This window comes from Mchenga conophoros, linkage group LG10, assembly GCF_057382185.1.
Source record: "Mchenga conophoros isolate Kocher_MC1m ecotype Shallow Benthic linkage group LG10, M_conophoros_male_GT1.1, whole genome shotgun sequence".
Taxonomy (NCBI): domain Eukaryota; kingdom Metazoa; phylum Chordata; class Actinopteri; order Cichliformes; family Cichlidae; genus Mchenga; species Mchenga conophoros.
Genome location: NC_140535.1, coordinates 14,951,161 through 14,976,040, shown reverse-complemented (window position 1 = coordinate 14,976,040; position 24,880 = coordinate 14,951,161). Strand labels below are relative to the sequence as shown.

The 24,880-nt window shown below is 41.2% G+C and overlaps 1 protein-coding gene across 2 annotated transcripts; it reads right to left on the bottom strand.

Annotated features, from left to right (window-relative positions):
- Window positions 1-6,021: 6,021 nt before the first annotated feature.
- Window positions 6,022-21,729, bottom strand: nlgn3b (neuroligin 3b). 2 transcript variants are annotated; one of them, XM_085288669.1, is made up of 7 exons: window positions 21,456-21,729; window positions 17,513-18,183; window positions 15,864-15,911; window positions 14,890-15,039; window positions 13,844-14,029; window positions 11,031-11,820; window positions 6,022-8,097 (listed from the first exon to the last, which is right to left on the bottom strand). In XM_085288669.1, exons 2-7 carry the CDS (start codon window positions 17,991-17,993, stop codon window positions 7,299-7,301), a joined length of 2,454 nt encoding a protein of 817 aa, XP_085144795.1. In that variant the 5' UTR covers window positions 17,994-18,183; window positions 21,456-21,729; the 3' UTR covers window positions 6,022-7,298. The 2 variants fall into 2 exon arrangements, with proteins under 2 accessions (XP_085144795.1, XP_085144797.1); XM_085288671.1 differs by lacking the exon at window positions 15,864-15,911.
- Window positions 21,730-24,880: the final 3,151 nt, after the last annotated feature.

Sequence of the window (24,880 nt, the reverse complement as noted above, 5' to 3'; positions counted from 1 at the left end):
GAACAGAGAGTGGGCCAAATATTCTAACACGAACTTTCATCTTGGTATCTTCTTCCTTTTACAGGATTTTCATTTCTTTTCTTTCCCTGATTCTATCATAACATATGTGGGTAATTTAATAAACATGCCAGCTTTTACATGCACACTTTACACTTTTAAGCATTCAGTAAAATAACAACTCAGCTATTCTGCGATCTACATTTTTTTTTCTACATGTTTTTATCTCTTTACACACGCTTTTGATAAGTCATCTGTTTATTGCACACACCCCATGTCAGACATCAGCACCACAGGTAACAGGTCTCGTGGCTTATAAGTCCATTTGTGCAGAACACTTAAAGATAAGAAGCACGCACAGACAGAAGAGGAAAATAAATCTAAACCTCAGTGACTGACATTGACGAAGTTGAGTAACAAGGGTGACATTGATGGTTGGGTCCAGCTGCTGTCCTCCTTCCCTCCCTCCCTCATGTTTGACCCAGTTGATGTCAAAGCTGGGTTCACTACAAAGGCGCCAGTGTGCAGCAGGAGAAAACACCATGCTTTTTTTTTTTACGAGAGAGTGAAAATCCTCACCCTCCTTTCATTTGCCATTTAAAGCACACAGTGCACAAGTAGACGTAATCAAATATCATCATCAAAAGACACAAATGATCACACTATTATATCACATTTAATTACCAGGAATTAAAAAGGGAATGCTTTAATTATTTTGGAGAAACAGCACTTTATATTATTATACAGTTATCTATCCATCCATTCGCTTCTGCTTATCCAGGGGGTGCTGGAGCCTATCCCAGCTGTCATAGGGCGAGAGGCGGGGTACACCCTGGACAGGTCGCCAGTCTGTCGCAGGGTAACACACAGGGACAGACAACCATTCGCACTCACATTCACACCTATGGGCAATTCAGATTTTCCAATTAACCTATCCCCACAAAGTACATGTCTTTGGACTGTGGGAGGAAGCCGGAGTACCCAGGGAGAACCCACGCAAACCTCACACAGAAAGACCCTGCTGATGGTAGAATTGAACTCAGGACCTTCTTGCTGTGAAGCAACAGTGCTAACCACCATGCCACCGTGCTGCCTATACAGTTATCTAGTTGTATTAGTTATTGGGACTGCTAGAGATGCAGTGCAATTTTTACCAACTCACCGGATCCTGTAAAAAGCTGGAGGGACTGCTGTGTTCCCGACCCAAAAAATAAATAAAAAAATCACTCCTCCTCAGACAGTTCCTTCAAATATAATCGGCTTCTGGATGCTGAAATTGTTTGGTTTAACTTTCCATTCTGCAACCTTTCTCAAAGCAATTACAGATCAAGTGATTTGTTTAGAAAGGATTCATGACACTGGCTCTGATACACTTAAAGTGCAGGGAAGTGACGCCTTTGAAGTCTCTAAGAAGACATATGAGAGAATGTGAAAGAGAGACAGACAAGAAGCATTAATTAACCTCTGTACTGCATATGAGTGTGTACAATGGCTGTCAGCTTTGCTTAATGTTGACAATCAAAGGACGGGGATTAGGTAGGGGGACTGGATTTAGACGCTTGCTGTCTTGGGTGGCATGAAAAGAGACTTTATTAATAAACTGCATTCCACAAAGCTGATGCAGATGGTGGCCGGTGATGTTACCATAGATCATATGATAAATTATTCGGTAGCAGTTAATAAGTCTGCGTAACAGCCTCTGGTTAATGCATGAACTGATATTTTAAGCAAACATATTACTGCCCAAGCGTTCAGCTAACGTGCAAATGTTATAAAGGCTATTTTGCATAATCACATAGGAAATTGTAGCTATATTATTATTGGTCCTACTCTCCAGGGTATGTTAAAATAATGCAATGTAGGCCTATGAGACAGTCTAATTGATATGACACTTTTATAACTGACTGCCTAGGATAGATACACTTGCCAGTATTTACACACTGAACATGGTAATATGCATGTTTATATAGAGGGAGTGGAGAAGTGCCCTGTAAAAGTATTTACATAATCTCTTATCACCGTTGTCATAATGTGTGTCGTGTTATCTTATGAAAAAACCAAACAAACAGCTCTCAAACAAACAAACAAGCACTTGGAGGAGAAAAACAAGTCAGGCTCAGTCGGGAGTGACTTCAGTGCCAAAGGCCTCCTGTGGCGAGGGTTAAATTATTTATTTTCCCAGATGCTGAAGTAAGGATGGACTAAGCTTCCCTCCATGTTTGTTTGATTATCTTTAGTGATCTCAGACTCTTTCAGCTGGGTATTTGGGATATGAAACCAGCCAGTGTGTTTTAACATGATTAAAAGATGAAGCCTAAAACAGCAGCAGTAGCAGGAACACCTAATTAAACATGACGACTGTAAGGAATGTGTTGGTGGTTTTTCTAAAGGTGTGTACCAAGCAAAGAAGATGAAAAGATGAGATCTGGATAATTTTAGTATTCTCAACGCTCCACATGCTGGACAAAAGTGCCAATTCATCAGTCAGTGTCTGATGACTACTGGCTGCATTGCCATAGTGTTTGATAGCGAACGCTAGATACAATCATAATCTGTATAATGATGGATGTAGATCTGATCATTTATACAGTGCACAATGTGTTACACTCAAGATAACTTCTGTGTATTAGTGCAATAGCTCTTGGCTCTCTAGTGTGGTGTCTTTTGTGTTATTTCTGGCATTGCTGTTCATGCTCTGTAAAGATATGCTCTTATATAGATGTCAGGAGTTTATAAACAGTGTCCTGTGGCTATCATGTTGGACCTCTGGTGAGTTCACAACATCCCAGTGGACATAACAAGACCTCCAGGCTCACCATAGGTTGTTTTGGGGTCTGCCAAGCAATGAAGGTGCCATAAAGAGAGGAAGGCAGAAGCAGGGCTGCCAGGCGGATCTATACACAAAGCCACATGGGTGTATTCAAACATCAGGGATGCATACAGCACTGTGACCCTTCCACAGTTGGGTCTGTCAGACCATCTTTGATTACTCCTTCCCCTAGCATGCAGCCCTCAGGAAAAAACAAAGCCACACATAATGATCATCAAAACCTCCCCAGAGGGCTCTATCACTGAGCTACAGGACTGCTTTGCACACACTAAATGGGAAATTTTTCAAATATACACAAACTGTGCTGCATCTCCACCTGTGTTATTAAGCACATCAGCGTTTTTTCTGACAAGAAACCCTGGATAACTAAGGAAGTCCAGTCTCCCTTGAGGACTGAATGATCTAGCCCTCATGTCCGTTCGAAGACAAGATTGAAAAGTGGCATCAATCAGGCCAAACAGGACTGTAAGAGGAAAATTGAGGTCCACTTTACTGACAATAAACTCAGGCAGGCTTGGCAGGACACACATCACTAATCACAAGGACAGCAATCTCAAACTCAACAACATGAACACTTCCCTGGTAGAGGAGGTAAGCTGCTTTGCTGGCTTTGACCCAGAGACCCAGTTTGGGCCCTCCATCTACACCTACTACCACTGTACAGGAGTGTGATGTGAACCTCATGTTTAGATTTGTAAACCCAAGGAAGGCTGAGAAAAGCTTCTAGCTCAGACAAGGTACCCAACAAAGTGCTCAAGGCGTGTCCCAGTCCAGACCTCAGCATTTTTCACCACTACATCTTTAACCCTTGCACAAATCATTATCCCACCTTGCTTGAAGTCATCTGTCATCAATCCAGTGTCAAGGAAAGCTTCTGACTCCCTCACTGACTACAGGGAGACCTGTTGCCCTAACATCTACAATCCTGAAGTGCTTTGAAGGGCTGGTATCAAATCACATCAAAGCCTGTCTTCCACTGACTCTTGACCCACATCACTATGCTTACAAAGTGAACAAATCCACAGAGGATGCCATTGCGACAGCTCTCCACTCCACCTTGAATCATCAAATGAATCAAAACATGTGAGGATGCTCTATGTTGACTATAACTCAACATTAACAGCATCACGCCATAGAGCCTGATCAAGAAGCTGGCTGAGTTTAGTCTTTCCTCTCCTACCAAACACTGCACCTCAGTCCATCCCATTAAAACCATTATTAAATTTGCTAATGTCACCACACTAGTGGGACTCATATGAGCGGCAGATGACTCTCTCTACAGGGCTGAGGTCCATCAACTGGTCATGTGGTGTTCAGCAAACAATCTTGCAAAAGAAAACAAAATAAATCATAGACATCACGAAGAGCAGAGGCTCGCTCGGTCATCAGTGGAGACTCTATTGAGAGGGTCCATGTTTTTAAATTTTTTGGGACCTTTATTTCCAACAATCTCACCAGGCCTCCCGCAGTGCAGGACATTAAAAAGGCTATCCAAAGAAAGTACAAAAGATCACTGGCTGTATCCCCTCTATGGAAGAGACTGCAAGAGAGAGATACCTCTCAAGAGCCTTCAGGATCACTAAAGAAACCTTCCACCAGGTCACTTGCTGTTTGACCTGCTTAGATCCTACATGTCCAACATGAGTTTTTCTCTATGTGTAAACATTGTTCTAAATTAAACATTATTATTGTGAGGCAATTGGACTCATTCATATTCATAAATATTTATTGTCTTCTCCTGAAAGGGTTTGGTTCACTGTGTAAAAACAGTTTTTTTGTGTGAATGTCTTTGTTGGCAGAAATATCTATCTATCGCCTTAATTTCTTGTATTAGATATTGCAATGACAATAAAAGGCAATCTGATTCTGATTCATAGATTGGACATAGATGGACTTAGACACCATGGCATGGTTTGTGTCTCCACTGTGGTGTATGGAGAGATTTTTCTTTCCGAGGATCTCTTCTTTCTAAGAATCTCTCCTTTCTCCTTTAATTAGTCATTAATGTGTGGCTCTTTTCCACAGTGTTTCTCTTGTCCTGTCGCCTCACACCCCCAACCGTTCACAGCAGATGGCTGCCCCTCCCTGAGGCTGGATCTGCCAGAGATTTCTTCCTGTTGAGAGGGAGTTTTTCCTTCCCACCAACACTAAGTGTTTGCTCATAATTGGATTGTCTGATTTTTGTGATTTTCTCTTTAGTATTGTAGCACCTTTACAATATAAAGCACATTGAGACAACAGTTTTTGTGATTTGGCGCTATATAAATAACACTGAATTAAATTGAACAGACACTTGGAATGCAAAACGGAGCAAAATGGAAATAATGTTTTATTCAATTAGAGTCAAAACAAGTGAGTGAACCCAAAAACTCAGTAGGAGTTATTACATATGTCAAAGCTAAAGGCTGTTTTCTCATAGACCTCTATAGGGCTGGAAGTGTTTTCACAGACACAAGTATTGGCCCCACTGGTTATTAGAAAGATTGTAGTTTTAAGGGATATCTGTGGTGGTTTCACTTTTCAGACCCAGACGCTAGGCCAACCCATTATATTATCTATTACACTCGGAAAAGATAACCAACATAGCATATATAAGTTACTGACCTAGTAATGCTTTAGAGAGAACAAATCAACATAGATAGTCTAATTTTAACCCCAAGCCTTATCTAAACCTAAATTAACCTCACATCTTTTAAATTACTTCACTGGAAATAATCGAGATTCCACTTATTCAGCCTCACATTCAAACTATTTAACAATACTGGACTTTAAAATCCAAATTATAACTGAACTGGAGACATCTTTTTTGCAACTCATCAGAAAACACTTCAGCTGGAGAGTTAGGTGTGCTGAAATAGTGTCAGCTGATGCAGCATCCAGCTGCTAGCCTCAAGCAAAGAAGAGAAGCCAGTTACAGAGGTCTGTTGATCTCACTTCTTTATCCCCAGATTTTCAAATATCTTACATGAATTTTTTTTAGCGGCTTACCAAGGTTTTAAAAAACACTCCAGGAACAGTGTAACAGTGTAAATGCAGCACAGTTCCCCTGTAACTGCATCTCTAAGGCTAATCATGACCTAGATATTATACAGCTTAGGACTACCTTTCTTGACATATACGATTTATAAGTTGTCATTATACCTGCTTTTTCCCTATAAATTGTGTTCAAATCCCAGATTCGGACAAGACTCATCTTTAGTTCCAAAAATCTTTTAATAGCCATCTCATTTAGATTACCAGTAAACAATTTTATAGGTTCAAAGAACTCAAATCGCAAAGCTTGAGGTCCATCGTGTCCATTCAGTACAGAAAGACCCCTGGGTTTAGCTTGACAAGGGGTCCAAACCACTTGGAGAGGGAGCAATATTCTGCAAGTTTCATAAAACTGCTTTTTAAATGTGAATAACTGAATTGGTATACATACAGTTACAATGTAATTACAGTCATCTCTCTGAAGACCTTACAGTAGGCTTTTCATAAACAAACGACAAATAAAATGTTGGTCTAAGTTTATTCTGTACAAACAAGCCAAGCCAAAAGAACCATGAGTTTGGTTAGAGTAGGAAAAACACATCTTAAGCAATTTTCTCTTTATAGTGAAGCAGAAGATCTATTGCTACGATGTACTAAGCAAAAATTGAAAAGCACATAAAACAATAACATAGCAAGGTTACTCAAATAGACTACAATAAATTACACAATACTACATATGCAAAACCCAATGGTTAATTTCAACCAGTGCCTAATTTACATTTTTGTACTGCAGCTGTCAGCCACACACTCGCACCACACTCTCACAAACCAAGCCCCCCCCCCCCCACACACACACACAGTGCTATAATTTGCACTACCAGATAGAAATATTTTGGGTAAATTGGACAGTTTTAACACATGTGACCAGTAAAACTTCAATCCATTGTTGGCATGACTCCACAGTAATTCCTCATGTAAGCGATGTGCTGTACAAGGCATTTAAAGTAATTACAGTAAAAATACATTTTCATAATAAGCAATGTACCATGAGAAATATGTATAAAATAGCTTGATAATAGTAATAATAATACTGCTTTTATGCTTCTCCCAGATCTCATCTCTGTCCACCATGAGTTGTAATGTCACTTTGTTCCACGAGATCAAAATAGATATCACAGAGTAAGAAAAACTTCCCATACAAATCCAACTGTACAAACATTATACTAAGTTCTTGCTAGGTAAAGTTCCAAAAAAGCCAAAGTGGAAAATGAAATGCACTTTTTCTTTTCGACTGCCTTTGAAAATGATTATTATAAAATGACTCTGCAGTTAGACTTCCTATTATGAGAAAGCAAAGGCAGGATGTTCGCGGTTGTACACCTTTGGAAAAAGACAGAACATACATATTAAATCCTATTTTACCTACACATCCTAAATACAGCTTTACATTTCCATTTTTCATCTATGTCACATTTCTCATCTCTTTCTGGCTGCCAGGTTATACCCTTGTGGTAGAGTGGGTGCTGGGCAGGCCTGCAGAGCTGTAGCCAGCGGGAAAGGTGCTGTATGGACTCATGTTGGAAAGGCCCATTAGGGAGTTGGGGATCATGGTGATGTTGTTGGGGGTCATCAGAGGGATGTCGTCAGGGGAGCGGCGCTGACTGAGCGTATAGTCCAAACTGGGCGAGACGTGGAGAGGATTGTGAAGGGCCTCGCACTGGTTCCTTTGCTGGGATGACAAGGTCTCGTCTACTGTTGTGGTGTGGCTTGCATTATTGCCTTTGCTTTCGCGCTGCGGACTGGGCTGCTGTGAAGTGTCCTGGCGGCTGCGCTTGTCCTTGCGGTAGTACAGAGCAGCAAAGGCCAGAACGTTGAGGAACAGCAGTGACGCCCCGACAGCAATAGTGACACTGAGCTCTGTGGAGTAATCTCTCGGGTTTGGCATGATCAGAGGACCCATCTCTCTCCCTCCTTCTCCGCTACTGTGGGCAGTGGATAAAGGCGGGCGTCCAGTACCCCCAGACCTCTTGCCATTGGACTGGGTGGGATCCAGTGGTGTGACCTTGGTGGTGGTGGAGGAGTAATGGAACATGTCATGGAGGTTGTAGAGATGGGGCACCAGGTGTTTCCAGAAGGCTACTTTGGTTGCACGGTAATGGTCACGGATACGAGGCTTCAGGCCAATGTGCAAGTACAGCTGGTCGTAGGGGTCATACTTGGACCAGGCTACCTCCTCAAAGCGGTTGGCCTTGGTGTGGATGAACTTGGTGTCCTGTGGCACTGGCTTGTTAGGATCCCTATGAAGACATCATAGGTAAATTTTAGCCTTGGAGGGAAATTAATTTCAATATATATTAACTTTTAGCACAATCCTCTTCAATCCTAATTCAATGAACATGAGATTTTTTAAATATGTGATTTGGCTTATATTTGCCCTAACATCAATGGGCATCACTATTGAAAATATCTACATCACTACTGTTTTAATAACAGGAGGGAAGTGCAAAGTATTTGGTTGTTACAGTTACTATTCTTAAACTTAAGAAGAATTTGCAGGAATTTCTACTTAGGTATTTTTTTGGCATCTTTTTACTTTTACTCCCTATCTTTATCACAAACAACTCTCCTTTCTGCTCCTTACATTTTTAAACAGGCTCATTACTTAAACTTTTACTTTAGCCATTTGAGGGGAGTTATTATATGCTGTCACTGAGCACCTTCAAACATCAGGCTGAATCTAAATGGAGGGAACAAAAAACATAAAAGACAACCCTACCGGTGTGTCAATCACCGGCGCTAACCATACACAAAGAGATTAAAGTTTTTTTAAGAGATTAATAGTTGTTGTTTTTGTTCCTCAGAGAGAGCAAAGAAAGTGAGATAACTTCACTTAGAAATGGAGAAAGATGTAAGAAAAAGAACAGGTTTATTTTTTAGGGTTATTATTGATTATTTTTAAGGGTAAGGTCTGTTCGTTAAGATTTGAAATTGATGCTTATACGTAACATTCAAATTTCTTTTATACTAACATTTCGCTATTAAAAGGTTACATAAAAGGTTGCAATTTTGTGAAGGGCATGCAGGTTTGCAGTAGTGTAGTGAAGTTTATAATGTTGTACTTTGTTGGACTGGTGCATGAGCGGCTGTGGTGTTCATGGTCAATGTAAGATTACATCAGTAGATTGAGGGTGATCGTGCTGTTTAGATTCACTCAATGAATCCTACCTTAGCTTTATACTGTCTAGGCTTTGGAAATCAGTTTATGCAAAAGCATCTGCTTATATCTTGTTGAATTCAGAGCAGCTACACAGGTCAGCTGATCAAAGCCTGTATACAAAAAAATGGAGCTCACAACAGAAATTATTCTATCTTAGTTCTAAGTGATTCTTTCCCCACCGCACCACCACAAGCTTAGGGTTCACACACATGCCAAATCTCACTGACTATACACATTTTCCTGTTTAGCCGTTGAGGCAAAGTCTGCAGTTGAAGGCAAATGCAAACAGAGCTGGTTTTATTTATTCCCTTTGTTTGTCCTCTGCTTCTGTTCTGCATAACAGGAATTCAAGCCGAGTGCAATCATCAGAATTACAATTTAAGTTGAAATGGACTTTCTATTCCTATGTATTAATATTATTTTATGATGCAATTAATATAACATGAGATTCAGTTCGTTTGGTACATTTCACAGCATGTACTTTTTCACTTTTACTTGATTAAAGAAGTTGAATTGGTACTCTTGGTGCTTTTACAAGATTTTTTTTTTTTTTAACAAAACCTCTTTTCTTGTACTTAAAAAAAGTCTGGTAAAACTGCCCCCTCTGGTGAAAATGACATTAACCTCATTGCTCAGGCCCACAAGTCAAGTCCATAAATTTTGCCCTTCCAAATATACAAGGAAAGATAGCTTTTCCAATGAAATGCAATACAGAAAGAGGAGAGAAACCTTATCAATATATAAGCAAAACAACAGGTCAACACAATGTAATATCACAAACTCTCCTCAAGAGCTCAGCATCCCCTCATCCCCCACACACTGAAACAGCAGCCTATAGTGATCAGTGCTGCATATCTGCCAACCACTAGGGCCATCACCCACAAAGATTCATTGCAGTTGTGCATTCAAAATGAAGGAAGACTCTGGCATGCAGCAGGGGAGCCCTCCACCACAACTCACTTAGATGTCTTTTATCTTCAAACACACTTAGTAAATCTTTGCCTTGGTATGATGAATTGAAAAACAAAGCTGTCAGAAAAAAAGGTGCAGAGCTCCACTCCAACTCCACATCCTACTGGAAGCCTTTCAGTTAGTGCAATTTGATCTTTGCTTGTTTTGGGCAAAATAAACTCACAATCGCTGAAAATTGAAGACAGATATATAGATGAATCGGCTGCATTTTTTTTGCCTCCTTGTAAAATCGATTTAAAAAAAAGCTAATCTGCCAGAAGGAAAGACAGATCCTGAGTGAAAAATAAGAGTTCGTCTCTAAACACTTATTTATTACCAGCATTTATCTGTAATACAAGTCGACGTATTTCCGTAGTGACAAAGTGAGTCACTCCTATCAAAAAACACAACTCACTAAAGCTGGCCTTAAATTTATAGAGCACATCTAAACTGTGTCTTCAAACTTTCTCTTCAGTGTAACCTTTTTGTTAAACACCAATGAACTGCTTTAAACATTTATGCGAATGAAGCTGTAAATTTTATTAGCCCTTACCTTTCGGACAGCTGCCCAAAGTGATGAAACTGTGTTATGTGCATTACACCAGGTTTTAGAGATAGCTAAACAAGACTTTGACTGTTTAAAAAAGAGACTAAATAGATACACTCAGTTTTGTCAGCTGATATGACTGTGCTGGACTGATGTCTGATTTTTATTAGGATCTGGCATTATGTATGCAGGGAAGCAATTAAGTTCACACGTATGGGTGCAGAGTTAAACTGTTTTTAAAACATTTTTAATGAGGTCAAACCAGTTGCAGCAAAGGTAAGGAGACCTATTGCACAATAAGTTGTCTAAATTAAAATCTTTTTAATGTCAGGAATTGATGCAAAGCAATAAAAACTAAGGCACAATTTAGGGACAGTTATGTTATTTCACAATCATTTCTAAGCCAAGTCAGGAATATGAAATTAGAATGAATGGCAATTTAATGCATTTCAACGAATGTGTAAATGAGTCACATTCTTATTACTTTACTTTTTGCTGAATCCACTGTTACTCACCCACTTTTCGCAAAGTTGGTCCAATAAGTCATAACCACAGCGCTGAGCATGATATCGTTCCTGGAGAAATTACAGGGGAACAGATCAGTTGGGCCCACCATGGGGATGCCAAATACATAAGGCACCTCATCTCCATGCGCTGAGTCTGACCACACTGGCTTCATAAGGCTCTGGCAGTGGTGGTAGAAGGCGTAGAAGTAGGTGGGCGAGCCGTAGCGGGCGTGTAGGTCAGCCGTTACCACCGAGGGCTCCACCCACTGGTGGTCAGTGAAGAGGGCCACCAGGGTCTTCCTCCTAGTCTCTGGGTTGTCCTTGTCAGCCCAGTCTGTGTACATGAATTTGATTGTCTCCCTCAGTGTGTCCTTCCCTTCTGGGTAGCCATACAAACTGTCCACAAAGTCGGACACAGCAAAGTCAAAGTCGCTGCCAGACACACCGTCTTCCAGGTCCATCACATTCTCCACAAAGCGCAGGCCCTCTCCCTGATTAACACCCAGCATTATATCATAGTTAAGGAACTCGCCCTGCTCCATCAGGATCTCTGGGTCATCTGGGATGACATCACCATCGATGACAGGGCCAAAAGCCACGCGGTAACGGGCAGCCTGGATGTCTTGCTCAACCAGCTCTTTAGCACTTTTCTTCTGCAGGCAGGACACCATGTCTACTGTGTCCAACACATTGCAGCCAACCCTCTCAGCAAGCATGCGAGTGTACTTGACTGGCTGGTAGTTGACAGCCCAGCTGGACAGCGCTGAACCACTCTGGATGATGGCTCTGTGGAACAGACCTTGGGAGACAAAATTCAGAACAAAAACACACAGGACAAAGGCACAGAGAACATAGGTTAACCAGCAAAATCATATTTATTAACAGCATTCCTGACTGCCAGGAGCAAATACATGATTCACGTTGCATTAATTGGTATTCATAACTAAATCTGAGGCTGGCTGCCCGTTGCTTCTTGTGGCAACAAGATGAAACAAGGCCACATGTGACGTACTTTGATTATTAATCAGGAAGATTAGAAATACAAAGAATGATAAGGCTGGCGAGTTGAGCAGATGAGACGCCGCTAAGTAAAGCAGCGGGTAGAAGAAATAAATTAGTAAAGAGGAATGTTGCTTCTTCTTCTGAGAATATGAAAAACGCCAAAAAGAAAATCCATTCTTTTCTCGGCTGATTTCTAATTTGTCTCATGTGGCGTCTTCTCTATATGCAGATGACAGGGAATGCACATCAAACCAATTTCAACTCGGCTCAATTTTCAGTGAGGAGGTTCCAGTTTTCCTTACACTGGTCATGCACAGAGCTACTGTAATTGCAGCAACGTTATTGGCGTCCTGCTAACAAGCTGCTTAGCATACACGTAGCTTGCTGGTGCCAACTCTGTGGTGCAGGGGTGTGTGTGCAGAGAGCTGAATATGCAGTTACCCTGATCCTTCAGTGTTGATACAGTAAACACGCTGCTCTGTTGAATTGTTTATATGCAGTGCGTCACCTCTGTCTCTAGGGATTTTGTTTCTAGCACCTAAAAATGACAAGTGATATGTATCAACTCAGAAATACTCTGCTGGGGTTAAGGAAGAGCGTTCGCTGGAAAAGCAGTGCAGGGGCAGTGTCACTTTCTCCTTCCTTTGCTGTCATTTATTTCAATTTTTTAGGGCAGCAGCTAGCTAGTCTACTTCAAAGACAGCCGGAGGTCTTTGTGCATTTGCTGCAGCCAAGCTAGGACATTCAATACAAACCTCACAAAGGACGGCTCCCGCAGTCTCCCTGTCCTCGCATAGATGAAAACACACAATTTCTGTCCTTCTCGTGATTTTGGCCAGCATCAATGGGAGAACCAGGGCAATAATACAGCAAAGATAAGATGTTCAACTCCCAGCAGGCCACCCATATTGAAATACACATCTTTGATTCTTGCAAGGAGCTTTGGATGACTGTAAATCAAACAGCATGTTTTATTGTTACCTAGTTTTCTTTTTACCGAGTGTAAAAATGTAAATGTAAAGCTGTAAAGCTCAATTAAAATCAAAGTGTCTTACACTGTTCAAAATATATGAAATAATTTGGTTTAAAGTATATTTTCAATTACAACACTAATGCAGCAGTTGTGTGTGTGTGTGTGTGTGTGTGTGTGTGTGTGTGTGTGTGTGTGTGTGTGTGTGTGAGTGAGTGTGTGAGTGAGAGAGAGAGAGAGAGAGAGCCAGAGAGAGAGCCAGAGCCGTGGAGGAGGGGTTTATCAGTTTTTAATGAGAATATCTTAAGAATTCGGACTGCTTCATTCTCATGCCAACCTTGTCTTTGGTAAACAATGTCTTCGCTCAAGGTTTTGCAATGACGGACGACAAACACACAACATCGTTGGTATTTTTAAATCATTTTCGGACGCTGCAGGTAGGCACACAAGGGTAAACAAACATCACGCCGAGAGACTGAAATATAAATGAGTTGGAATGGTAAAAACTGATGGTCACAGGTGAACTCGAAGACATGCTGAAAACTTTATAATGCCAGTAGGCTTCTTTAAGAGCTTCACGTTTTAAGAGGCAGAGCTTTTAGCCTGATTAGATTGAGTAGAGGGGAACAAAAGCAATCACTTACTTAACGAATACCCCCTTTACCCTACTCCCATATCATAACACTTCATCTCCCTGCCAGAGCATTTGGAGCTTCATTTGGAGAACAAAACTCTAAAACTGCCCCCCGCCTGGTGCTGAATTTTTGCATTAGTTATAGCCCAAACAGCAGGGATTAACACCACATCAAAGTGAGAGACAACTTCAAAAACAGTGATTGCAGATTCCTACCCTCTGAGTGGTGGGATAGAGTCAGCAAACTGACGCAGGAAGCACCAATTCCAGATCCAAAAACCGTGATGCGACTGGGGTCTCCTCCAAAGTACCCGATATTTTTACTTATCCAGCGTAGGGCTTGAATCTGGTCCAGGAGTCCGTAGTTTCCTTTTGCTGCCTGGTCACCGGTACTGAGGAAGCCTGGTGTATACAGAGAGACAACAGAGCCAGTGATGAAGAAGAGCTCGACCAAATATGTCACAGCTTTGATCTAAAGCTGTAGCCCAGCGGGGAGTCTGAATGAACTGACACCATTCCCCCTCAGGTGTAAATATGCCTTTGCTCTCTCCCACAGCGTTCCACTACCTTAGCCGACTCCTTGTAATAGTCTTCCAAGCAGCAGCGCCCCTTACCAAGCGATCCAGGCTCCGCTGCTCGTGAAATTTCAATGCTCTCCTCATAAGAGTGACTTCATAACGTTTAATGTAATGTAAATAAACCTTTTATTTCCAGAAAAAAATGTCATTAAACTACAGCGAGGTCACCGTTGCTCTTACACTTGCTCTTGTTACTGATCCGCTTGTCAAGTCTCATCCAAACACCTTACTGTTTTGAATATTAAACACAGGGTGGAGGGTGTGGGGGGGCTCTCGACCTTGTAAGTGCCTGCGAATGGTGCATTTAAATTGTTTTACTTCGAAGAAAGGCTGATAATCTTGTACAGATTAGATAAATCCATCTAAAAGAAGATAAATTGTGTTTTCAGAGTGGGTATAAAACAGATTGTGTGAAACAAGGACATGGCATGATAAGTGTTTGCATAGCTTTTCCTCTGAAGACAACATTTGTATGCAGACCAAGCTACACTATGCTACCCAGATCTCAGGAAGCTATATTTCCTTGTACAGCTTTCCACTATAGTTTTCTCTCATGTCTGTACTACATTTTATACGGTAATGACAGCAGCACAGTTGACGCTAATGACAGCGGTGACAGTTTATTCTCCCAAGTTCAAGCAGGACTAAATGTGTTGTTTGAAATGCCATTAAAATGTACCGCACCTAGTATTCCGATTCTGTAGTTGAGCGTGACGACAACAACATTTCCATAACTGGCCAAAACGCTGCCGTCCATCATGTTGCCGGTGCCCTCCATGTAGGAGCCTCCATGGATGTAGACCATCACGGGCCGTGCTTCGGAGTCCCTTATATCTGCAACATCGACGCACACACACACACACACACACACACAGATGCTAGGCAAACACCTGCAGAGGTGGGGGTGGAACAGCAGTGAAATGTAGACTTAAAGGAGAACTGTTACTAAAACTTTATGGCCCAACCACTTCAGTATGAGGTATGGGAAAAGACTGCTTAGAAAATGTGCTCAGAAGCAAGCTAGGGTGGGAGGCCTGTGGTGTGGAAGCTGTAATGACAAATGGCAAATATGCTCTGACACGTGTGTATGAATAATAAATAATTAACCACAGTTTCTATAGTGCATGTGAGGTGCCGGAGCAAGCATTATGTATAACATGCATGCGTAAGCAATATTAAAAACCCACAAATTTGAGACTGTCTATGTTTAGACCTAACTTTATAGATATGAAGTGGAAGGTGTCACACTACTCTGAGCTCTTTCTATTTATTAGTATGAGCTAAGAAGGAAACAGTCCTCTGTTTTCGCTATGAACAGAAAATCTATATTTCATGTTTTGGGGCCAATTTATTATATTGACGAATGACTGTCTTTACAAAGGACTATAAGACAGATAAGTAATAATGCAATCTCTGGATCAATGTGCATGAAAATAGAGATATAGCACTTACTGAAAGGATTGCAACTGTGTTCAGTACAAGACCGAGATGCACTAACAGGAAACTTATGTAATCATAAACTGGATAACATTTTTCTTATTCCTCTTCAAATAAAAAGAAACCCCCGCAGTTCTTTAGGAAAGTCAAAACAAAGGAGTGTAAGATCTTCATGAAACTAAAAGAATCCATGCATCAAGACTTTGAGCTCTTAAAAATACCTTCAGATATATGTATCTCAGCCGCCCCTTTTTTCTTGTGTTGGCTCCCTGGGATTCACATAAGAAAAAAAAAAAAAGAAGTACAGAATTCAAAATAGCATGGTTGACTGTGCCTCTTAAATAATATACTGTCGGTCCAGACTTTCCTCGGTACAAAAAAGGTAGATGAAGTTAGGTATAATGTTAGTGTTAAGACGCTAACATTATGACACAAAATGATTACTGTTTATAATTCAGGTTTTAACAAATTGGTATTACCCGTTAAATCTTTTGTAAGTACGCACACATGCACATACACATGCTGTTGCCTTTGAACGCTTCAGTAACTGTGACAGCGAAGGATGCACGTATCTTGGTTCATCCTTCTCTCTATATTTAGACAAAGTGTCACGTTGATTCTTTGCAAAGGGAGTGGAATATAAGGTATATAGTGTTTTGGTGAATAGTGATAAAACTGTGAATAGTGCAATATTCAGAAACAGCCTGTGTAATGTGACAGGACGAGATAGACCACTGGAGGTAAGTGAAAAAGGGGTTTCACATCAGTGAAACAGGTAATAAAGTCAGAGCATGCCCCAGGTGCCTTTTAAATAAACAATGAACAAGTCTGAAGAGAGAAAAATGTATAGAAGAAAAGGGCAATGTTTCTCTGAAATAATGTGTTATTTAACCTGTTTGTGGCCAGATGAGTAGGCCTGTTGGAGGAACTCATTCGAGGGGCTGTGGGGCTACACCATTTTGGACTGCTACCTCTCAAGGAGGCTGTTTATCTGTTGTTGCTATGCTACCAGAGAAAAGCCAGTCAAAGCGTGGCATCTTACAAGTTGAACACGGCTAAACTTTCAGCCCCCCCCCCCCCCCCCCCCCCTTATGTCAAATACTCTGGAGGGAAGCTCTAACTGTAAGAAACCAAAACCTAATTGAAGTAACCTGAATTAAAGACCTCTGTTTGTCAACATTTGATTTAGGGAACACGCAGCATTACCGTGGTGTTACACTGTGCTGCTAATTTGCAGATTCACTCAAAATGTTTCCTCGCTGGTTCATTTCACACTTCTATTAGTTAGAAGAATAGGAGGGGATTCAGCATGCGATAGACGGTTGACTCCTGTACCTCACTAATTAGCCCCCAGCAGACATGCTGTCGGAGCAAAGCAGTGATTTGGTAATTTTAAAGAAGTTTTAGAAAACATGGAAAGCTAGCACTTTTACTTTTACTAGCACTGCTGTAATTTCCACTGGTGCTGTAGGCTTGTTATTTTAAAAAATACCAAAAATCTCATTTAGTTAAAGGGGGGACCAGTGCTTGAACAACACCTTGGCTCTGAAGTACTTCACTCGATATCTGTTGCTGGGAGAACATGCACATGCCTCAGTCTGTCTATGTTTAGGTATGCAGAGGATCAATTAAGTGGCATCAGGGAAAACTCTTTAGTTGCCTACCAAATCATTACCCCTAATGTGACAGCAACATGTCGGACAATGATGACATTGCACTGGGCAGTAAATCAGCCCTTGCTAGCAGCAGTGGCATGGATATTGGTTACACGCATGCTTTATGATGATCACAGCACAACATCAGGGCCACGATAAACAGTGATCAATGGACGTGGAACGCCATCGCTGTCCTTTTTACCACACCAACTCACCATCGTCTGTTGGAGCGTAGATGTTTAGATACAGGCAGTCCTCGCTCTGATCCTGAATGTATGTGGCCACTGTGTCCAGGTTATAGGTGAACCATATTGGCATCATAATCTCTGGCACAGTGTTGTGGATGTTCTGAGGGCAGACGGGCATGAAGTGGGTAGCGTTCTTGATACCTGACCAGGAGGAGGGCTGATCAGGGGGCATGAAACGCTTCTCGCCCAGAGGTGGGGCAGCATAGGGGACCCCGAGATACTGATCTACTGGCCTGAGGACCTCACTGGGCACAGGAACCCTGAGGCCGCGCAGTTTCCCATACTGGGTGGTCACAGTTGGGTAAAATTTCTGGCTCGTTGCCCTGGTCAGTGACCAGCAGGAACATAATATCCACCAAAGAAGAGCACAATGGGTGATGGTTACAGTCCCTTGCCGATGTAGCAGGTGTGCAGGCAACAGATGGTCTCTAAATGTAGCCAGCCACATGGTCTGGGCAAGATGGTGCCCTTGCACAACACAAATGCACACTTTAGTGTCTATTCAGTCCTTCTGCACTGACCCTGTCAACCAGACATCACTCACTGCGCCTTTAGATCTGACAGTTATAAAATCCGAATACACCTCAACCAGGTATCGAGCGCCCCCACTTCCAGCTTTCATGGCAGGGAACACAGATCTGAAAACGAGAGGATTTGACAAATTAGACCAGAAAAACATGAAAATGTGTGAAAAGAGTGAAAAAAACAAAAAATATCCACATAAATGATATTTTTAATAAAAGCATTACCTTCCTCCAGTTTAGCGCTAAACGCACACACTGGCTTGATAATAACCTTTTTATGCTTGCTCATGCACAAATCACTGAATACTGATCTTTGTGTATCAGTGGAGGAGGCGATAGGGAAAATCTGAAAAACCCATCTGCTGTGATGTTGGAGTGACGCTGCGAAACCATCTCGAGCTAAAAGGTGTTAAGAACTCAATTTCTTATGTAAAAGCAACACAGAGCAGAAGAGACAAATCTTTGATAAGTACCAAAGCAAGATTAAAAAACGGCGCGCTCACGGAGAATAAATATGACTCGACTGGAATGTTTCAGTGTTTAATTTATTTCAAAAACCCCAAATCATAAGTGCAGTCTTTTTCTTTTCTTTTCTTTTTTAAGTCTTTCAGTGCATCTAAGCAGTACTGTCAGCTGTTGACATGATACATAATGGAAGTGATGAACATTCGCAGAACAAACATGCCTGATGGGACCCAAACCTCTCCACAGGGTGGAGTATTTCGAAAAGCCTTTATGTCTGTAACTGCTCTGCACTTTTTGCTTCCACTACTTTCAGGTGTCATAAATGGTAAGTCAGTGAATGGAGAGTTCAAGGCAGGATGATTTATTTTAGCTTTTGGACTTTTACTGCCTTTTCTAGTTTTTAACCACTACAGTTTTCATTTCCTAGAAGAACTGCATAACTGCAAAGCACAAAACAATGGAAGCTGCAAAATGAATTCCTTGATTTTTGACCTGTTAGTCCTTCAAGTCACTGAACACATATTAACACATATTAGTCTATCTCGTACCTCACTGCAAATGCAATCACCAGGTACCTAATAATAAGTAGTTACTGGTGTGTAAGCGTCACACACAGCCACCCCAACCACATGTGTGCACAGTGGTAAAATAAAGTGTAACCTTACCCCATGGAGACCTATAGAGAATAAAATGCATAGTTTCTCATCCAATTAACAATGCTCTAATACAAAATTCATCCCATCTTAGTCCTTATGGTCTAGGACAGCAGTAGGTGTGATGTGCTTAACATCAGGTTCACACTGGCATGTCAATAGGCAAAGCAAAAGCAAGCTTGTTAACCTATTTAGATTATTGATAAGCACTTCACTGAGGTTTGTCAAAGCCTGCTGCTAAACAGCTCCATTTTTAACCCGATGAACCTAACTAATAAGAAAGGGAGCAGTTTCTTCCCGCTATTATAAACACTAATTAACCATAGCTGTGGCGCACCGGTTTTCCTTGTTCTCTGCAACATTTTGTTTACACTGGCAGGGACACAAACAGAGGCAGCTCGTCCTTTTCTTTTGCAGGTGCTGTGCATCAACCAATATGAACATCATTACATTATTCCCATTTCCAGGCAATGAGACAATTCAGATACATTTTTATTCTCACACTAGCACCGAGGTTCATTTGAGAAATATTGTAGATCTGTGCCTGGGGCCAGCTTTGTCTGTATTAATTAACAGTTATGAATGTTCCACCAAAAGCCAAAAAGGACAAGACTTGTTCTATCCCCTATCTTTTATACGACAATGATGTACAGCTCCCACGACATTTAAATGGGAAAGATAAAGAAGCAGATTTTTTTTCTTTTTTTTTTCTCTTCTGTATATCAGGGCACATCTCCTGGTTTGAAAGTGACACAGATAATAAATCATTTGGATCCATTTAGAGGTGAAAAAGCCTTCTCTCTCTTCACAAAACCCGCTGTGAAATCATTATCCATTATGAAATTAGCGGTAACATGCTGTACAGAGGGAATCACTAGTCAGACTTGGTTAGTTGTCTCTGGTTTAAGAAGCAGCAAAAAAAAGGCAATGCTGGAGATCGAGGAGATAATATGTGGACTTAAAATGAGAGGCATTACCTTCCTCATCACACATTTGCAGTGTTGCTTTCAACCCATCGGTACGTTTTTCTCCATCTGACATTCAATCAGAGTCCTAATTTAAGTGTCGGAGCAAAGCTGAGGTGGTTTCTTTTGGGGCTGTACCTCATATAAAATACTTATTTTGTTTCACTGACGTCACTGCAGACAGTCAAAGCGCCTGCATACTGCTTTCCCAACTTCTTCTGGTGTGCGATGGGACAGATGTGGATAAAAGCTTTATAGCTTACACCAAATGGGCCATGTAATAAAATTGAGCTATCACTCAGTCAAGTATGATACACCGCAAGTTATTTAGCAATTTAGACTGGCAACATGCCCAGAACCCAGTAACTAAGTTATATTTTTAAAAAAGAAAAGAAAGAAGAAAAAAAAAGAAACTGTTTTACAACCATAATGTTTTACTCTAACAGGCTTGTTTGCACTATGCACACACACATGTGGCTGCGCCACATCGGTGGTTTAAGTGAATACCTAGCGTCCCTGAGGCCAAAATACTTCAATTCCCATTTGACTGACTTGATCCTAGTTACAAACCTATTAGAATGATTGCTGTAATCATGTTTCACTCCCACCATTACTATCTCTACACCTACATCATTGACAGGCACACAAATCAACTCCAATTCACCACTAATAAAAAAAATCTCAACAACATCTTATCGACTGGATCCTGGTAGCCCGGGGCCCCCCCTGACATGAAAAGATTGGAGAAGGAGCCTGTGTCAGACAACAGTGGGCTACCGAGCTCCCAATGCCCTTGTAATTCGACTGGTGTGGATCAAACCCGTTTTAGTGGATTTCCCAAATCCCCCTAATTTTGCAAGGCAATAAAGAGGAGCAGGGATTGGTGTAGGGGTGAAAAAATATCCTCCGCGGAAGGTGTAGGTAGCACTCAAACATAATGATCACCGCTTTATAAATTAATGCAAGGATGCAGACCAGAGAAAACCAAGCCACAGCCCACGTAGCATCGACAAACTGCTGTAGTGTGTGTGTGTGTGTGTGTGTGTGTGTGTTTGTGTGTGTGTGCGCGCCTCACGTTGTGACTGGGAAGCTTGTTTAATCTAGGTCTAGGACGGTGTAATATTGGATAAAATGGGGAAAATAAAACACCGAGCACAGAAAAGAGCCACTGTGGTAAATCGCAAAGCAATCGCTTTAAAGAACACAGTCAACCCAGATGTCAGTGATCAATCTGAACAAAGATTCGTCTCATGGAGAGAAGAAAAAAGGAATTAAAAAGATCAGAATCATTAGGTTAACTCACCTGCTTATTCACAAGCTAAGACGCGCTCCATCTCGAGATTTCCTCCATACTATGCCCGTCAGTTACATAAAACAATATGTTTCGTGCGTGTGTGTGAGTGTGAGTGGAATATTTCTCCGGTTTCGGTATCAAACGCGCAGATCTTCACTCTTATCTCCTGCTTCGCACAGTCTGTGTGCTTTGCGCATTCACGACGCCAAGGTCAGGAGCGCCAACGGTTTTAATGGAGCGCCCACCATAGAGATCTCTCTACGGCGCCCACTGCTAGCGCGTTACTAGGCAACCACCGGGATACGCCGGTGCATTAAATTCACCATCCAAAAAACCCGACTGAATCCCAATTTAGAAACCATTAACTAAGCACCTTAACCTCGGACTGCACTCATGGGCGCACACATTTCGTGTAGAGGTAAAACCCATCTACGACTGACCACATCAAAAAGTAAAGTGAGCAGGCCTGCACGGACAGAGAGAGAGAGAGACCACAGACACATTTGCATTGGCAAAAGCCTTTTTAGCAAATTGTGACAACAACGGCAAAATAGAAAATGTTGCAAACCACCCTCCAGTGTTATCCCATGCTTTGCAGCACATGTTAGACCTGATCACCCAGTAGAGTCATTAAAAAATATTATTCGTACTAGATCTACACTACACAAACAATCAGACTGAAGATGCAAAAAACAAACAAACAAACAAACAAACAAACAAACAAACAAACAAACAAACAAACAAACAAACAAACAAACAAACAAACAAACAAACAAACAAACAAAAACTAGTTAAATGCTGTGAGCCAAAATGACCACAGGTGCTAGGAAACCAGTCTATGACAGGTAAGGGGGAAAATATATCTTCCCCAAAAAACAGATCATTCCAGTAATTGTTTTTTGTTTTTCTCTAGCTTGCTGACTTTCTGTTTAAGCACCTGTATGTGGGGAATTGGGCTTATGCTTTTGTTGCATTCAGTGGTTAAACTAAATCTAAAAATATGAACATCCAACCACACTAGAATCTGTCCCAACGATACAGATGAGTTATGAGACAAAGTCTGGGCAGTTGCTGACAGGGCAGACATATTCCCCCACATATCCTTTTTTTTTTTTTTAATAATGCCCAGTGGTCACAGCTATGATGCACAGCTGAGGGATCATTTCTAGACTTCTTGGAGAGAGATGCTGCCCAGTGTAGTGTGCTTCAAGCTGGGTTACAAATGAAAGCTTTTTACAGAAATGAAAATATTTTGCATATATGTTGGTTCCCATGCAGGGAACAATCCCTGTTTATTACAATGAGTTTCAAACGCATCTGACCACATGAACAGAATACTATTGGTTATCAAAGGACAAAAACATTGCAAATCTAACAGTCGCCATTTATTCAATTTTAGCGTTATATGCCTAACTCAGTCAAAAAAAGCCAGAAATAAATCTACCAGGTCCTCTCTAGCCTGAAGTCTTAATCCTACAGCTGGCCTGATAGACCCACATCTTCCTTTTAATCAGTGTTGCCTGACCCTGTGGTACCAGGTCTGGGTCACACACTCACCTGTGAGCTCCTGCGTAAGATTTGTAAGGCTGCCAGATGGGTTAGGAATGATCCTGCTTAAGTTGCTTTCAGAAAAGGCAGAGAAATGCTGACCTGACAGTATCTGTATGTACACAGCTGGCAATGCCCTTGTGGTAACAAAAACAGGTCACTGTCACTGAAGCAGACAGACAGATCCACCTGGGAGGGGAAAAGTATGAGATGCACTGACTAATGAGGAACCAGTTTTTCACAAATGGAGATCTGAGCATTTTAACCCAAAATTTGGGTTTAGTTTAAAATCTAAAATACTGGGAAAATTATAGACCAGTTAGAGGAGTATGGGACTCATGTGACACCGTGATACAATAAAAACAAACTGAATTCAAAAAGAATTAATGCTCTGCAGGTGGTCAATGCTCATCTTGATTGTAGAAACAAAGCTTACATACTAATTCTCTTTCTCCCTTTTGCTTTTTGATAAAGGTGAGTATTGTCTTTCTTTTTTGATTCCCTTTGCCCTTCTCAATCCATCTTCCCCTCTGCGATGTTCCTCAGGACCTATGCTGCAGTGCCCGCCTTGTGGTAAGAAGATACAATATCAGCATGTCCAAACAATGCACATCACTCCCACTGTACTCCCCAATCCGCCCTTTCACCACATTAAAGATTTTATGCAAGATGAACGCTATCATGTTCTACTGACATTTTCTCGGCGGCGTACCATATCATCTTGCATTTATTTGTGATCATTTATGGAAATGAATCAACCTAAAAGGTCTCTGTGTTGCTCAAAAATGCCATAAATAGATGATATAAAACTTTAATGAACCCCAGGGGGAAAGTGGGTCATAGCAGCAACAGAAAACAGGATATACTGTAGGTAAGAGCAAACACAAATGTTTGCTGCAGACATCTGGGGAAAATAATACAATGGGATACGTGAAATATGCTTGTTATCATGACTGTTAGATAGCCAATGTTAGACAGGATTTTATCTGAAGGTGGTCACATGTGCACAGTTTGTGGATTTAAATCACAAATGTTGTGTGCACAAAATGTGCATCACTGGAGGAAAGTAACACATGAGTAATCTACCGAAATTTGGTAATTGGAATTATATAAGGATACTAATGATTTTACAGTTGTGGGTAAAATATTTATAGACGCCCCTCAACCCCCCAACATTCTGTTACGTAACCAAATTATCACCAATTGCTATTCAAACCTGCACTTATGAGCCTGCTCAGAGTGCCCTTTCCTGCAAGGCCGGCTGTATTATGCAGAAATGATGTGGCTGTCAGACACCCCTGGGTGTTCTTGAGGTGAGGGAGTCCCAGGCAAAGAAGGAATGTTGTAATTTTAGGTTATCACCTCATTAAGTGCATTTACATGAGACCCTTTACCACTAATTATCTAAATGGTATCCCTTTACATCTAGATAATGCCTGAATATAAATGGCTCACGTAACCACCTCCAAAAGAATGGAATGACAGACTAATGATTTATTTAACTTATAAATATTTCTCCTATAATAAATATGATAATGTGTGTTTCTTATTGTCGAAACTTGTGGTTTCTGCACAAAGGGACAGGAAAGTTCATATATCATATTGTTTTCATAGTTTTTCTAACTAGTGTCTGTTGCTCAATGTTTTCATCTAAATAAAATATTTTAGAATTTAAATTTGCCCAGAAGGACAGTTAATTTAGTCCTCAGTGCCCCCTCTTCTCAACATATGCTACCCATCACAGTATACCTTCTGTGCTCCACCCACAGATGGTGCTATCGTTTAAGGATTACGCCCTGAATTTAGTCTATCAGGAGAGCTCTTCCAGTCGACGCTGCAAACACTGCACTGAAACGCATACAAATAGGCGGCAATGCAGGGTTACG

What these genes read in the sequence shown, in the direction of transcription:
- nlgn3b (XM_085288669.1), bottom strand. Translation starts at nt 17,993, where the DNA reads ATGTGGCTGGCTACATTTAGAGACCATCTGTTGCCTGCACACCTGCTA. An exon ending in TGAGATACATATATCTGAAG is followed by an intron (nt 15,040 to 15,863) that starts GTATTTTTAAGA and finishes TCGATGTTGCAG; the next exon opens with ATATAAGGGACTCCGAAGCA. An exon ending in ACCAACTTTGCGAAAAGTGG is followed by an intron (nt 8,098 to 11,030) that starts GTGAGTAACAGT and finishes ATGTCTTCATAG; the next exon opens with GGATCCTAACAAGCCAGTGC.